We start from the raw sequence: 16734 nt of genomic DNA, 5'->3' as shown, positions 1-16734 counted from the left end.
TGCCAGCAGGCTTGGGGAGATGAGACTGGGCTTTCTGGGGAGAGCTCACCTCCAAAACCACTAAGAGCCTGCAAAATAGATCTGTTTGCAGCATTCCCTGCATCATTATGGGTTCATAGCGTGCTCTGGAGGCTGCAAAGGTGATTGAACAAAGCCTTCAGCAACTCTGAAATCTCAAGGGACTGACCCAGAAAGCACTTTTCTACCGTGCTGGTGATTCTGGGGCTGCAAACAGCCAAAGGACCCACTGAAGGTCTGACCCAGTGTCCCCCCACAGCCCTGCAGACAGGCCTGGGTTGCCCACAGTGGGAATGGTACATTAACAGGAGAAGGACTGAGTTTCTGGATCGCAACACAGACCTGGATCTTGGGAAGCCCTGGTCCCAAAGGTGTTAAATTCAGTTTCTTTTGGAACATGATCTAGTAGCCCTTAAAACGGGGGATAGAATGTACCAGTACTAAAGTGATCTTTATTTTTCACCAGTGTTACAGAGCTTTTGTATGGCTTGTGTGTGTGTAACATAACTATACCTCTGTTTGCAACAGCCACTTTGTTAAAGCATCTCTCTGTTAGGGTTCAAGGTCATATTTTGATGAGCAAAGTGATGGGAAATACCAGACCCCTTCACCCATTTGGGTTGGTCGCTTCCAACAGCAGAATGCCTGTGGCCACCCACTGTTCAGTTCCTCCCAACCAGCACCAAATCCACCCCATGGACATCTCCCACCGATGCTGATCTTGCCAAATCTCCACCTCCTCTTGGTATTGTACATACTGGCCTTGACCGCTTTGCTCCACACTGTTGGGTTTCTTTTGCTTGGTCACTGAGCCTGCTAAATGTTAATGTGCTGTTTCAGATTAACTGAGAGTTAAAAAACTAAAAAGTCTCTACTTGTCAGTCCAGTACATTAATGTGTTGCCATGACTCTGGCTTGCCTTGTGTGTCTTAAAGATAGCGATCGTATGGGGGCAGGCGTGTTGAAATGTTGTTTGGAGCACAGGGCTGGATTTGGCAAGGGAAGGCAAATTAAAAATGTATCCAGTCGATTAAAAAACAAAATAGGGAGTGACGGAATGGTGGCTGACATCAAGAGAAGATCCAAACCCCAGCGTGCTTTGATTCCCATAATCATCCGAAGGCAGGCAGGCTGCTCATCTTTATTCATAGCCCTTCAAAGACGTGCTCTGAGATGCTGAGCATCAGACGTGCTCTTTAGACGCTGAACACGTAGATGTTCCTCCTCTGTGCCCAGCACAGCTGCCATCTCCAGCAAGCTCTGCACACCATCACTCCCAGCTCTTCATTTCAGGGTGCAATTCAAGTGATGAGAGCTCTGCCTTTGGGTCCATCCTGGTGGATAGGCAGGAAAAGCAGATCTAGAGAGGTGGGCTGGTATAGGGTCATGTAAAGCCATGTAGTGTAGGAACAAGTGTGAAGGTGTTTGAAGAAGACAGTGAAATTAGAAAGCAAAACATCTCAGAAAGTGTTTGAGGGCACTGGTAAAGGCTCAGTGGATGCAGCCAGTGGGATGGGGCTTAGTTGGAGGAGGCTGCAGGGGCAACATGAAATACTGTGAGCCTGCTTTGTTGGATTTGGGGTTAAAAGTCAGGATTTCTGCAGACCCGTCCTGGGCTCCTCCTCTGTCTATGGGTGCTGGCAAAAAACCTGCTAAATAATTTATTTTGATTATATATTATAATATATATTATATATTGGGCACGCTGGAGGTTTAATGAGTGCACACATGTGGATGTGTTCTGAGTGCACATCTCTGTTGCCCAGAGAAGCTGTGGCTGCCCCATCCCTGGCAGTGTTCAAGGCCAGGTTGGACACAGAGGCTTGGTGCAACCTGCTCTAGTGGAAGGGGTCCCTGCACATGGCAGAGGTTGGAGCTGGGTGAGCTCTAAGGTTCCTCCCAACCCAAACCAGTTGAATTCTATGATAATCCCCATCTTTTCATCTACCAACCTCTGATACAGTTAAATTATATTTCTTTTTCACTTTTCCCCTGTGCTTTCCCCAAGATGCCTTCATCAGTGCATCTTTAATGGAATGGTCCGAGATGCTGCTGTCACCTCCTGGTGTTTTGCATAACACATCATCTCTCTGACCACTGCAAGGCCAGGCCACTTATGCTGTGTTTTAAATGTCACTCCTCTTCTTGAGGATGATTTCAGAGCAGGGCAATGTGTCTGGCAATGCCAGATCATTGAGAAAGCAGGACTTGCAAGTGAATGGTATTAAGGGGAAATGTAGCCAGGAAAACAGTGCTTGAAATGGGGCAATTTTAATGCTAAATGATGTGTTTGCTGCCCTTGTGCTGCCATTAGTATATTGGAAAGGACCTTGGTTATTCGGGTCTGGCAGGAAAATCACCTTCACTGCTGAAGGTCAGACATTCCCACAGCTGAATTTAGCATCTTAATTCATCACCTGAGGTCCCAACACATTGCAAATGGGAGACATTGCATCAATCAGTGACCTCCAACAGAGGAGCAGCTCATGTTTCTTATTTTCCCATCCTTTACTATGCAATTTAGTTTCATGGGATCTTCCAGGGACTGAGGTGGCTGGATATAATTTTGGCTTTGCTTCCCCTCCTTCATGTGGGTAACACTGAACTGTTTCCATGACTGTTTCAACTGGAACACGTTGGGTGTATTTGAGCAATGAAATGTTGCCTTGTGAAATTCAAGATATCAGCCTGAAAAACTAATACAACCTGAAATACTAAATCCTGGCTAATAGGTGCCACAGAAACGATGCAATTTAGGACTGGAGATGTAAAGTGCAGTCTTGTTACTCTGAGTTTGTTTTAAACTCTGGTTTTGCCAGTGTTTGCTGTGTTGCAATTGTTTAAACATATTCATTTGGTACCAAGTCTGATGCTAAAACAAGCTGCTGCATCCCATTGTCCTCGTGACCTCCACTGTGGTGTAGGCCTTGTGTTCAGCTACCGGTCAAAAAAGTGATTTCTTTTTATTTGGTTGTGTGGTTTTTTTACCTGATGTTGAATTTATTTTTTTAATGTTTTCTTTTTTGCTTTGTTTGGGGTTTTTTCGTTAGAACTTGAAACTGTTCTTTCATACGCAAAGTTCAATAAAACGGCTGAAACACAACGTGTGGTGTTTGAAACGGAAACGGGGTAGAGGGGAGAGGTTGGGGTGCAAAAGCTGGTGCAGGGATGAGGATTGAGATGCATCCTCTGGATGAACTCATTTTCCAGGTTGAAATAAGATGAAATTATCGTCATTCTTTAGAGTAAAACTTACTCCTTTACAAAGGGGTGTTGTGTAGAAAAGGGGATGTCACTGGCAACGCTTCGGCAAAGCAAGTGCAAGCGGAGGTGCCCGCTTCAAAGCTGACCCGCTCCTCTCCATCTTGCAGAACAAGGTTCAAAGCTCATTTGAAAACCTTGTACCACATCTTTGAGTTTCACCCAAAAGTGAATGTGGCCAAATAATGTCAAAGGTTGTTTTTAAGGTTACCGGTCATCTTAAAAATAGCAAGATTGGGGAAAAAGTCAGGAATTTAGAGGGATTTGAATCAGCAGGAGCTGTGCCCGGTCTCATTCCTGCACTCCCAGAACCTTTGAGGAGAGGATGTCCAAAACCAGCTGAAAACTGGAGACTTTTCTGCTTCCTTTTGCTTTTAAGTCACCCGTTTCTGGTATTTGCAGATTCAGTTTACAAAGCAAGATGTACATTCCTGGTTTGGGGAAAACAGCTGGAGACCACGGAGTGGAGCCGTGGGTCAGCCCAAACTCCAGCTGAGATTTGGGATGAGGCTCCTGAGCCCGGGGAAGGCTGAATCTGGTTCAGGATCTGGATCACTCAGATGGCTTGAACCACAAATCCAAGCACTGCTGTTCTGTGTCCCATAGCCTGGGCTCCTGCAAGGGGGATTTGAGTCAGCAGCACAAACTGTTATCCGGAGTGCTGAGTGCTGGGGCTGGTTTGTGTGGGTTTGGTCTCTCTTTGCTTTCTACATTTGCTGTGAGCACCAGGTCTGCTGGGGAGGATGCTCTAGGTGCTGGGTGGCCCATGAGGAGTGAAATCAGCTTCAGCACCAGTACTTCCAAATGATCTCAGAGTGGCTGTGCTAGATGGGACCAAGTGGTGGTGCTGGTGGTGGCAGGGGCAGGTTTAGGGCTGGCAGGAGAGACCCTCTCTGGTTCAGGGTGGCTCAGAGCCACAGCAGTGGGGTTTTAGCAGCTCTTGGTGCTTTTCTGCTGGCCATGACCTTGATTTCTGTATCAGGTTCCCTCAGGGTTGTGGTGCCTCCAGCTGCACGTTTCAGTTGACTGTGGTTAACTGAGGAGGTGTTTAAGCACCCGTGAAAAACAGGATGTCGAAAGGTTTGAGATGCAGATGGTGGCGTGAATACCACCAACCACAACAGGCCTGGAGGAAGGACAGGCACAGGGGCTGTATCTGCCACATGCCACCTAGGTTTGCTTGAAGAGCAGCAGGAGACACATTCCATGGCGAGTGGAGGGGGATGTTCCCATACCCAACCCATCACCAAGACCCAAGGGTGAGCCTTGATTTGAGGTGCACACCCACACCCTATGGGTTTTGCAGGGTTTGCAGCCCATACCTGGGGTGATGGAGAAGGTGTTGCATCAAAGAGCTGCAGAGGGACTGAACACGGTCAGTGCCAAGAGCTCTTCCCCAAGATGGATTTTATTTACCAACTTGTTGGCTTTTGGAGGGAGGAGCTCAGGGGAGTGCAAAGGGTGATGGGGTATAGGCCAGCCATGGGGTGGCACGGCGTGACAGCAGGACGGATGTTTCCTGCTTCATCTTGGAGGTTATAAACAGCAGCAGGTAAATGCCACCGTGGCGGTAACACAGTGCTGGGTGTTTGGAGCTGCCCATGGAGTGAGCACTGCCTGGCTTTGAGATGCATAATGTCATCTTAAAACAAGGGTCTGGAGGATTTGGGCTGATGAAGGGCTGGTTTCTGATGTCCTTTTGGTTGATGTTTGGCATCCCCATGCGAGGACAGCGTGGCTTCAGCATGTGCAGTAAATACTTCACTCTCTGCCCTGAAATCTGGTGCTTGGAAATCTCCCTGAGTGCAGTTTCTTTCCTGAGTTATGAAGAAATATTGATTAATCACCTCAGCACCATGCGGGATTTTAATGACCTGTGTCGTATCCTTCTTTCCAAGCCAGAGCATCCAGCTCTTCCAACTGTGTCTTTTCCAGGATGCTGTAGAGGAGCTCTTCCAGCTCAGAGTCAGGTTTCTACTGGCTATTTCCTCTCTCCTCAAACCTTGCTCTGCTAAGAAGGCCTCCTATTAATTCTTTGCTTCCTGTCTATCAAACAGATGTTGGTATCCAAAAGGATCTTCTTATTCCATCCATGGCAGTGTCCAAGGCCAGGTTGAATGGGGCTTGGAGCATGTGGAAGGTGTCCCTGTCCATGGCAGGGGATTGGAATTCGATGATCTTAAGGTCGTTTTCCACTCACACCATTCTATGTTTCTATGATTCCAATCAGTGAGGCATGGCATCCTCCTGCGAGTCACTGGCTATCCCTCTGCTGTCGTATTTAACCATCGGACTGCTGATGTTATCATTCCCCCCTGGAAATCTCCTTTACTTTACCACCTGGTTCTGCCCATTTGTTAAGGTTGAATTTATTGATATACTCTTGAATTTCTTCTACCATTGCTTCAGTTTCAGCATCTCCCCACACTGACACTAAGGATTTAGGCAGGGCTTCTGCCATGCCTGTGTTTGTGAAGGGTGGAAGCAGATTCATCTCCTTTCAGGAGTTAGAATCTGAGCTGCCTCTTGATTGCCAAAGTGCAATGAGATGGGATGAAGACACCAGCCAATAAACACCATAATGGGGGTGGCAGATGCTCAGCTTTGCAAAGGGGGGACCACACTTTCCTTGCCTGTCCCAGATGATGGCCACCACTATCTGCATTTTGCAACCTGTGTTTGTCCCACATGGGGCCAAACAGGAGCCAATGTGTGCAGAGCTCCTGAGCTTCAGGTCAGGGCTACCTGGGGCTCCGTCCCCTTTGTGATTGCAGGGAGGGAAATATTCCCTTGGCTTCATGGGGTTGTGGAATCACAGAGGGTGCTGCAAGGACGGTTGTTCCCAAGGACCAAGCCCGCAGAATGGTGGGGGCTTCAGATGCTCTCAGGACCTTCCTGCAGAGCAGAAGCATTTCCTTTATACCCCAACACTTCCACAACCCCAGGGCTTGGAGCAAGCTGCTCTAGTGGAAGGTGTGGCAGGGGGTTGGAACTGGCTGAGCTTTAAGGTCCCTTCCAACCCAACTCGATGAAGTTAAGGGAACCACCAGGATCTGGACCACAGACCTGAGCAAGGACTGAAGCTGCTCTAGCCCTGGCCAAGTCACAAGGCACGGGGATGTTGCTGTGTCTCCCACGGGTGCTCAGCAGCAGCGACAGCCCCAGTGGGTGCTGCTTGTCTGTGAAAGCGTGAGCTGGGAGCGGAGGGTGGGGAGGGGGAGAAGGGGAAGCCAGGGCTAAAAATAGCTATTTTTGAAAGAAACGGATGAAAACCTCTTTGAAGAAGTGAGGGGAGATGGGGAGGGTTTCCATGGAAACGGGGAAGTCTGTCTCTTCCCAAAAAGAGGGGGTGGGAGATGAAGAAATAGTAAATACGGCAGAGAAATGATGGGAAGAGGATGCTGCGAGCTGGTGGCATTCCCCATGGATCGAGGGGAGGCGGCCGTGTGCTCTGAGCACACCTTGGTCTTGGGGGGAGTAGACGGGGCTCTGACACTGCCTGCCCGCATAGCCATGGGCATGTCACCTTGTGTCTTCTCTGTGTCACCTGCAGCCCTGTGGCTGTCACCTGCCCACATCATCAGTAAGAACAGTGAGCCCCAAGCTGCTGGGACAAGCTTTAGGGGCTGGGTCAGTGTCACCACAACGGGGCAGCTCCAGCCAGTCCTGCAGCTGGAGAGTGGCCATAAAGTGATGAATTTCCTCCAGACCCTTTGGGAAAGTGAACAGAACCTTGGGGTTTTCTTCAAGGAATCTTCCACCATGGCACAGGCCTTCCAAGGAGAGACCCTGCAGGGAATGGGCAGCAGGGACATGAGGGTGAGGGCAGCCGGGGGCTTATGGTGAGGTTGGGGACCAAGCCAGAGCAGGCTGGCACAGCACAGAGTTTGGCATGGTGTGAATCTGGCATGATCCATGATTTGGCACAGCTCATGACCTGGTTTGGCCTATTTTGGCATAGCTCATGATTTGGCCCATTTCACAATCTGGCACAGGTCATGGTTTGGCCCAGTTCACAATCTGGCACAGGTCATGGTTTGGCACGACCCATGGCTTGGCCTGGCTCACAATCTGGCACGGCCATGGGGCTGGAATGCCCCATAACTTGGCCCAGCTCAGGGCTCAGTGGCACTCTGTGCCGTGCCATGCAGTGCCATCTCGTGGCTGAAGCTGCCACAGTGCCGATGGTGCCATCGTGCCCATGGGGATGGTGCTTCCCAGCCAAAGCATCCCCATCAGCTGCATCTCCTCCTTGCAGCATCTCCATGTGGGAGGAAGAGAAGAAGAAAATCATCCTCAAACCACTTCTCCTCCTGGCTTATTTGCAGTCCTTCTGTGCCCTGGGGAGGGATGAGGGTCTGGGCTGATAGGACATTCTCACTCCATGGCTCAGATCTGACCTTCAACACTCTTGGTCCCCATCCAGCACCAGCAGACACTGGGGCTGAGACCCACAGGGTCTAAACTTATCCTCTCTGGGGCTGCTTGTACCATTTGTGCTGTGGTGGGTGACAGTATCACCCTGGTCATCACCTACATGGGGAGCCACTTCCAAGACTGATGGCTAAAAGGGGTTGTGTCCCATTGTGTCAGAGTAGAGGAGACTCTGAGGTCTCCCAGCTGCTCCCTCAAGGCAAAGGCAATCTGCTTACAGATGTGGCCATCTCCACTGGAGGTTTCTTCCGTCTCTCCTTAATTTTCTCTTCCCTAAAGCTCAACAACGGAAGGTTTCAACTTTTGCCCTATTTCCCTGCCTTTTGGTGAGCATCACGCCCTGAAGCTGAAGGAGGAAGGATGCTCCATTTGGCACTTGCTGTTTCAGACCTGAGAGAGGTCATCAACAAGAAGTTCATTGCCTCTCCTTTCTCTTGGGGTCACACAAGCAGCCCTTGCTCAGCAAAGAAGTCATTTGGGTGGCATCTTGGATCAAGGAGCTTTTGGAGCCCTGAAGTAATTCCACTTTCCTGGTCCCTTTGGAGCAGGACTGGAAGGACACAGGGACACAGCTGGGTCCCCTTGGTGAAGAGGTGATGGTCTGCAGTGAGTCTGTGGGGACACAGGAGTTCTGATGACACCTTAAATAAAGCCCAGCCCTTGTAAGGGATGGTGGGACTTCATCCATGGGTGATGTGCAGGCTGGGGTGCTGGTGGGCTTCCTTCCAGAGCTGAAAGCACCCATGCCTGGCTGGCAGGAGGCTATTGATTTCTCCTCTGTTTCTTAATTTGGCTTGTTCTGCCCTTTTGGTTTGTGCAAGTGAAACAAAGCAGCTTTGAGAGCCTCTCAACCAGAGCAGCCTAAGTGGAAGCAGCCCCCTAGGACCGATGCTCGCCCCGCGCCAGCACGGCAGCAGGTCCATTAGCAACCCTGGAGCGAGCAGCAGCCTGGCATGAAATATTCACAGTCACCTCACTGAGCCCTCAGGAACTGAAGTTCTTTACTGTGTTCTGAGCTAAATGGCTTCTGTTTTCAATGGAGGGTGCCCCGCTCCTCTCCAGATGGGCTGTCCAGGCTGGTGGAGCATCTTTGGAGGCAAAGGTGTTGAAACTCAGTGGTGTCAACCAAATGAGAATTCAGACTGGCCCCCAAAGGAACTGTTTTTAAAATAGTCGCATCTTTAATTTTGAAAAACACCTTGGAGAAATGCAAAGGGAGAACTTCATGTTAATTTTGCAGACAGGGATATTTGCTGTTTTCCCTTTGGCTGTGATGTTCCTTCTGAGGGATCAGGAGCCCTCCCAGCTCCTCACAGCCCACAGCAGCACAATTTAAACACAGAACCCCAGAGTGGTTTGTGTTGGAAGGGACCTTAAAGCTCATCCAATGGCCAGGGACACCTTCCACTGGAGCAGCTTGCTCCAAGCCCCTGTGTCCAACCTGGCCTTGAACACTGCCAGGGATGGGGCAGCCACAGCTTCTCTGGGCACCCTGGGCCAGCGCCTCAGCACCCTCACAGGGAAGAGCTTCTGCCTAAGAGCTCATCTCAGTCTCCCCTCTGGCAGGTTCAAGCCATTCCCCTTGGCCTGTCCCTACAGGCCCTTGTATAAGGTCCCTCTCTGGCATCAAACTGGTAGGAGTGGGATGGGTTGAGGTTCCCCTACCATATATCCTTGTGCTAAGTGACTTGCCAGGGCCAAGCACACAAATGGGGTAAGGTTTCCAGTTTGGGTGACTATAAATCCATTTAGATAGGAGAAATAATACAGAAGAGACTTTCTTTTTACTTATAATACTGATGCAGAGACGTTGGCTGCTTAAATCCATGTAAAACAGACAAGTGGGTGCAGCGCATCAGCTTGTCTAGTTCTCTGAAAGCCTGGGTTACGTCTGGAGTTGTCAGCGTGGCTGAGGGAGGTGAGTGCAGACACACAGACTGTATGAATAGCTCCACAATTAGGATAGTAAATCAGGGGAACGTCACTCAACTCAGGGAAATTCCCCTGATTTGCTGGAGACGGGATTCGGCCTCTTTGTGAGGAGCTGCTGCCGTCTGGATGTAAAAGAATCCCTGGTTTTGCAGAAGCTTCCCAAGGCGGCAGCAGAAATAACAACTTAGAAACCCAGTTGCACTTGAGTTGTTCTCTGCCCAGCCTCAGTTTCTGCACATTGCATCAGGATCGGCGCGGGGCAAATTGTTTTCTGGATTCAACCTCCCCTTCTATGGCAGGAAAAGGCTAAAACCCTGCAGATGACATTAAACACCCTCATCCAGAGCCTCCTGTCCCGCTGGCTGCACACAGTAAGGAAACCCATGCGTGCAAGGGCTCTTTGCAGCAGGGAGGGAAGGATTCCTGATTTTGCCATAGGGATAGAAGTTCATGTTCAATGTTGGGATGTGGCTGGGGCTTGGGGAAATAGAGTTTCTCTCATGATGAAGAGGGGTGCTGGGAGGAGCATCCCCCTCACCCTCCAGTGCTGCACCCACTCTGTTTCTGTGCCACCCTCTGCTCCTGGCACCTTGTGAAGCTAATATAACATGGTTTAGCCCTACCAGGTCCCCACATCCGCCTGGATGGCTGGGAATTAGACTTAGAACTGATTGTCTTGGGTATTCAGGGTGGTTCCTGCTCTCCTATCCCAGCTTGGGTTGTTGTCCCTGGGGCAATTGCCGTTGGCACCAGCAGCTCCTTGACCACTGTGTATGGGAATAGAACTATTTTCCATTACTCTGGAATGGAGGCAGTCACTGGAGCACCCATCATGTTTGCCGGGTGCCAGGCACCTTGCAGAACTTGTTGCTGCCCTGATGCTCTTCAGAAGGGTCCAAGCAGATGTATCTGCCTTGTGCCCTAACACAGGGTTTGATCCATAGGTTGGATGTGCTAAGTCTGTAGGAGCTTGGCCATCTTCTTCCTTGGGGATGGGAGATTGCTCCTTATGAAGAGAGGTTGGTAAATGCAAAGTGATAGAAAAATACTGCTTTTTACATCCACACCCCAGCCAAGAGCAGAGCAGTGTGGTCCCTGTGAGTCCAATCCTGCCCCAGCTCCTTCCCCAGAGCTGCATGGAGCTGGTGGTTCGCCATCCCCCAGATCTCCCCAAGCAGATCCAGGCTATTACCAAGAATATGGTATGGATCAGTAAAGCAGCATCACGTATCCAGGGATATGATTATTTCCCAGTGGTTGAAATCTAGGTCTCTTGCTTGGGAGGAGGGAAGCGAGGGGAGGAGGGGGGGAAGACACTCATATTAATCTTATGAATATTCATGGAGAAGCTCTGCTGCCTTTGGGGGTTGACTCCTGGAGTCTGGGGGCCGTAGGTGAGAGGTGCCAGCAGCGGCGCAGAGCAGAGCGGCTGCTTGTGCATTCGCCGCATGCCTGACTGCAGAGCCAATTGTAAGTTGGTGCCTTTTTCTCTTCTCCCCCTTCTCCTTCCACCCTTTCACCTTCCTGCCCTGCTTAAATACAGCCCGGTCATAAACTGTGCAGATGGAGAGGGTCGTGGTTGAGTCACAAACATGACCTTGTCCTCGAGGTGCCACTCAAAATCTCACCCCCCCTAATTACAGGCACGGCGCCTGCCTGCAGTGCTCTGTGCAGGCAGGGGGGAAACTGAGGATCTTAGGGCAAATCTTCACCTCCTCCATGCCCTTCCCTCCCATATCCCAAATTTGCATGAATTAACCCCAAAGATGCTTGGGGGAGAGGGGATGTGTTTACCAGAAAGCATGTAATGGGGAGAAAGTAGGGAAAACTGAGTGCTGGGGTATGTGATGTCAACTTAGATGATGCCATAACGGTCTCCGATAAGCACCGAGCATCCCCACTTGGATTTGGATTGGGAAGGAAGGAGCCTGGACCTCATGGCAAATTAAACTCAACATGTTAAAAAGAAAAGTGCTGTTAAACAAAGCTGTGGTGTTTCGAGAAAGGGGAAAGGGGAGAAGAGAGTGTATGGGCAGGAGAAAAAACTGCTTTGAGCAAAAAAATAATTGAAGGCGCGTTGATTCAGGGTGAAATGTGGGTTTGTGGCTGCCAGAGATGCAGCAGCAGAAAGATGGGGTTTGCGGTGCTTTAGTGTGATGCTCAGAGGAGCCAGGGAAGGTCAAATCCAGCCGAGCTCCTGAGCAAGTGGCTGGGGAGCAAGTGGTGGGGAGAAAATGCAGGAAAAGGAGAAAAACTGGGACAAATGCAGCCTCCTGTGCTGTGGGCCTGGCAGAAAAGGGTTAAGCGAAGCCGTTGGATGCTGCAAGCCTTGTCAGGGTTGTACTATTTTTTCTAGTGCATAAGGAGAAGGGAGAGGAGGGTTGCACGGAAAAGGGAAATTTCCAAGAAAAGAGGGATCTGCAACAATATCTGCACCTCGGGTGATGAAGAGAGGAACCAACAGGCATAAATGGCCTGGAGACGGCTGAAATCTTTGCCGAGGAGGTTGGGACCACGGGGTTATTTTCCACCTGCCTCCCCTACCCGGTTCTGTAATCCTGGCTCAAAGTAGACAAGTCGAGTTGGAGCTGAAGAAGGGAGGTTAGAGGATTTTTTGGTTTATTTTTATTTTGGGAGGGAAAAAAAGAATCAAGGAGAAAAACGAGAGATTGATTGGACCTCTCTGGGTTGAGCATCTCCACGGTGTAAGGCAATGCAGGGCTGTGGGAATGGGTGCTCCTTAGGAGCAGGGATGGAGATGACCCGGCACCCACTGGCGACCGGAGCCTCAACATCCCCATGAGAAATTCTTGGAGTCGAATTCCCACAGGGTGGGTCAGTCGGGGGTTTGGCTTTGGGGAGGATGGGGATGCAGGTGGTGTGGGTACCACTGTCAGGCCCACGATGCTCAGGGCTCATTGGAGGCATCTGGGGGGGCAGGGGGCAGGTGGCTTTGGTGGGGACACACAGGGATTGGTGGAAGGTTCAGTTCTGCGGATGAAGCCGGAGCCTCCTGAATCACTCAGGAACGCGATGCAATGGCGTGGGAGCTGCGCCCAGTGGGTACCACCGACTCCTGGGTGCTTGGTGACGGTGGGAACCCACCGGGGCTTTGCAGGGATGAGGGCTGCGTCGTTCCCCCCCCCTCTCCTCTGCCTGGCACCGGCTTCCAGGGGCAGCCCGGCCCCGCTGCACGCCGCGGCGCTGAGGGCGAGCGCAGGGAGACAGGGCTTTGGTTTTTTCCGCCTTGCCGCTAGCGCGCTCTCGCCCTCCTCTCGTGTTGCAGTGCGGGTTGGCCAGGCAGCGGGATGCCTGGAGGAGCCAGGGCTTTGCAGATGCTCCTTTCAAGCCCCCAGCAGCTCGTTACCTTCTCGGTGTTTTTTCCAGGCGATGCCACACCTCCCGAGGACACTGGGGACATCGGGGTTTGCTGAGCTTAGCATCTTCTCACCGTCGTACCAGAGGCATCAGACAGACGCTCATCTGCCCTGAAGTGCAGATCTGCAACAGCTACCGAGAAGACTCTGTCTCTCTGTCTCTCTGTCTCTCTTTTCTCTCCCTCTCCAGTCCAAACCATTACAAGACCTGACTTCCACCATCTGGGAATCTAACCCCTTTTATGTCCCTTCTCCTTTTTCTACGATGACTCACCATTATTTTTAACTTTGAAGAGAGAGGAAATTATGGGGATCTTGGAAGCCTGTATTTCTCTCTAGGATTTCCCCAGGGTCAGATAATCGGTGTTACTAAAGAGACACTAAGATTTGGCTTCTCCAGGTAATGTGATTTGTTTTCTGTGTGCCATGGTGGTTTGCAGAGGATGACAGGAGCCGGGACACCAGCGGTTGAGGAGGGGGCCTGCAGTGGTCCGTGGGGCAGCCGCAGAGCTTGGCCGGTTGGCTGCAGGCAGGGAGGGCAGCATGTCGCCTCGATTTATGTCAAGAGGACTGGGAAGGTGTCGAACTTGAACCCGGAGCTAGAGGTTTCCTAGAGGGGGAGATTGCCTGAGATTGCACGGTTAAATGTTAACCCTTAGCTGCATGCTTGGGAATGAGCAATGAGCTGAGCCTGGTTTGCCTCTACCCAGCACCCCGCGGGGTCCCCTCACCACGTTAGGGCTGGATGGGGTTATTTTTCTTCCTTTTTTGCTCTTCCCTTCCCCCTCTTTTCTTTATTTTTTAATTGGAATTTTTATTTTTTAGCCAAAATAATAGTCCTGGTTTGCCAGTGCCAGGTTTTCCACACTGGTTTTGAATAGGTGACAGTTCCTCAGGTGTTTCCTCTCTTCCACCTAATGGGTTGAGACGGGAGTTTTTGCACTCTGTCCCAAAGAAAGCAAATTACACCCCCTGCAAGTAAGGGGATAGACGTGCTAGTGAAGAGAGCTGCTGTCCTCCCCCCAACTTTATCTCATCTCTCTCTTTCTCAGCAGGGGCAATTTTCTTTCCTTTTCTTTTTTATTTTCTCTCTTGTTTTGTTCTCTCATCCCTTCGCCTTTTCATGAGACACTTCCAAACCTACGTACCTGTCCTTCCGCAGGATAGTAGGCCTGCCCTGAACCCGATCCCACCACCGGGCACTGGGAAGTGTTTAGCATAAGGATTTCTTTTAAACCCCAATATGACAGTTGCTACTGGAGATCCTGCAGATGAAGCTGCAGCTCTTCCCGGTCACCCGCAGGACACGTATAACCCTGAGACCGACCATGAATGCTGCGAGAGGGTGGTCATTAATATCTCAGGGCTGCGCTTTGAGACACAGCTCAAGACATTAGCCCAGTTTCCAGAGACCTTACTAGGGGATCCTAAAAAGAGAATGAGATATTTCGACCCGCTCCGGAATGAGTATTTCTTTGACCGGAACAGACCCAGCTTCGATGCCATCTTGTACTATTACCAGTCTGGTGGGAGGTTGCGGAGGCCAGTTAACGTGCCCTTAGATATCTTCTCAGAAGAGATTCGTTTCTATGAACTGGGGGAAGAAGCAATGGAGATGTTTCGTGAGGATGAAGGTTACATCAAAGAAGAGGAAAGGCCGTTGCCTGAGAATGAGTTTCAGAGACAAGTGTGGTTGCTCTTTGAGTACCCCGAGAGCTCAGGCCCTGCCAGGATTATAGCTATTGTCTCCGTCATGGTGATTTTAATCTCCATTGTCAGCTTTTGCCTGGAAACGTTGCCCATTTTTCGGGATGAGAACGAAGACATCCACGGCAGCGGGCTGAGCCATCCCCCCTACTCCAACAGCAGCATGGGGTACCAGCAGTCCACCTCTTTCACAGACCCCTTCTTCATCGTGGAGACACTTTGCATCATCTGGTTCTCCTTTGAGTTCTTGGTGAGGTTTTTCGCCTGCCCCAGCAAGGCTGGTTTTTTTACCAACATCATGAACATTATAGACATCGTAGCCATCATTCCCTATTTCATCACCTTAGGGACAGAGATGGCCGAGAAGCCGGAGGATGGTCAGCAAGGCCAGCAGGCCATGTCCTTGGCCATCCTTCGAGTCATCCGCTTGGTGCGGGTCTTCAGGATCTTCAAACTCTCCCGGCACTCCAAGGGGCTGCAGATCCTGGGGCAGACTCTCAAGGCCAGCATGCGGGAGCTGGGCCTCTTGATATTTTTCCTCTTCATTGGTGTCATCCTCTTCTCCAGCGCAGTCTACTTTGCTGAGGCCGACGAGAGTGAGTCCCAGTTCCCGAGCATCCCCGATGCCTTCTGGTGGGCTGTGGTTTCCATGACGACTGTTGGCTACGGAGACATGGTCCCCACGACCATCGGGGGGAAAATAGTGGGTTCCTTGTGTGCCATCGCTGGCGTATTAACGATTGCCTTACCAGTGCCCGTCATAGTGTCTAACTTCAATTACTTCTACCATCGGGAGACGGAGGGAGAGGAGCAGGCTCAATATTTGCAAGTAACCAGCTGCCCAAAGATCCCCTCTTCCCCTGACCTAAAGAAAAGCAGAAGTGCCTCTACTATTAGTAAGTCTGATTATATGGAGATTCAGGAAGGCGTAAACAATAGCAATGAGGATTTTAGGGAGGAGAACTTGAAGACAGCCAATTGCACCCTAGCTAACACAAACTATGTGAATATCACCAAAATGCTAACCGATGTCTAGTGGCTAAAATCTAGCAACCTATTTAAAGCTGAAGTGGAACAATTGCAGATATTGAGTGCTGCTCTGCATTGTAGTTACTACAGTATTTTCTACAGTGTATATTTGGTTCTGCATGGGAAGCAATAGCTGTGTAAGTGACTTTTAACCTGTGATTTCCACACCCAATAAGCGTTCGTGCAAAAAAACAACCCCAACAACAAACCATTTTGTTTCCCTTCTCCCATCCCAGGTGGGTTTCCAAAGATATGGAGTGGTTGAGCAATGGGATGGGCATGTGGGGGGAAACTCCAGACCATCCCGGGGTACCTTGAACACCGCTCCCTGTCCCATGCAGCTGGGTAAGAGCCAGCTTCCAGGCATAGGGAACGGCTGGAAAAGGTCAGGCAGAGCTTAATGAAGAGAAGATGCATTCGTGTGTCCGAATTGCTGGAAGGCTCAGGTTTCCGCCCCGGGAATGCCTAGTGCGAACTCATCACCCAGGCTCGTGTTTCATAACTGCAAATGCTGCATGCTGCAATAGTTGGAGCCACTGCAGTATGCCAGTGTGAGGCCCAGGGGAGGGATAATTAGTATGAAGGCACATTATTTATTAAGTCTTACATTTTCTATGCCAGGCATCAGGAGGGACGAGTAAATAAATCAAACACTTGGATTGAATTAATCTCTTTAGATGCCACTTCCATCACCAATATTTCCAGGATCACCAAAGACACCTCCACTGACACACTGAAAACAAGTTGGAAAAAGCATCTTTTTTTGATATCTATATATATAAAAACAGGAGCACCTATGCTGTGGCCTATAACATATTTATACTGCAGTGAAATCTAACCAGTAATACAGTACAGCTGCATGGATATTCGTTGCATGAATCTGAATATTTAATACACACACAAATATCTATTTTCTTAGTAGACTATACAGTATTCATGTTTATAGTGTTTATAGATTCTCCGGTGGCTCAAAGAA

The 16734-nt window shown here is 50.1% G+C and overlaps 1 protein-coding gene across 1 annotated transcript; it reads left to right on the top strand.

Annotated features, from left to right (window-relative positions):
- Positions 1-14265: 14265 nt before the first annotated feature.
- On the top strand, positions 14266-15765 carry LOC308229073 (potassium voltage-gated channel subfamily A member 2; the record flags this gene model as incomplete). Its single annotated transcript, XM_080632883.1, has 1 exon — positions 14266-15765. The coding sequence occupies one exon, from the start codon at positions 14266-14268 to the stop codon at positions 15763-15765; it is 1500 nt and encodes a 499-aa protein (XP_080489009.1).
- Between the last annotated feature and the right edge of the window lie 969 nt (positions 15766-16734).

The sequence above is a fragment of the Psittacula echo genome (genome assembly GCF_963264785.1).
Source record: "Psittacula echo genome assembly, chromosome: 22".
In the NCBI taxonomy this organism is placed as follows: Eukaryota; Metazoa; Chordata; class Aves; order Psittaciformes; family Psittacidae; genus Psittacula; species Psittacula echo.
Note: the sequence above shows the minus strand (reverse complement) of the source record. Positions and strands in the feature narration are given on the sequence as shown.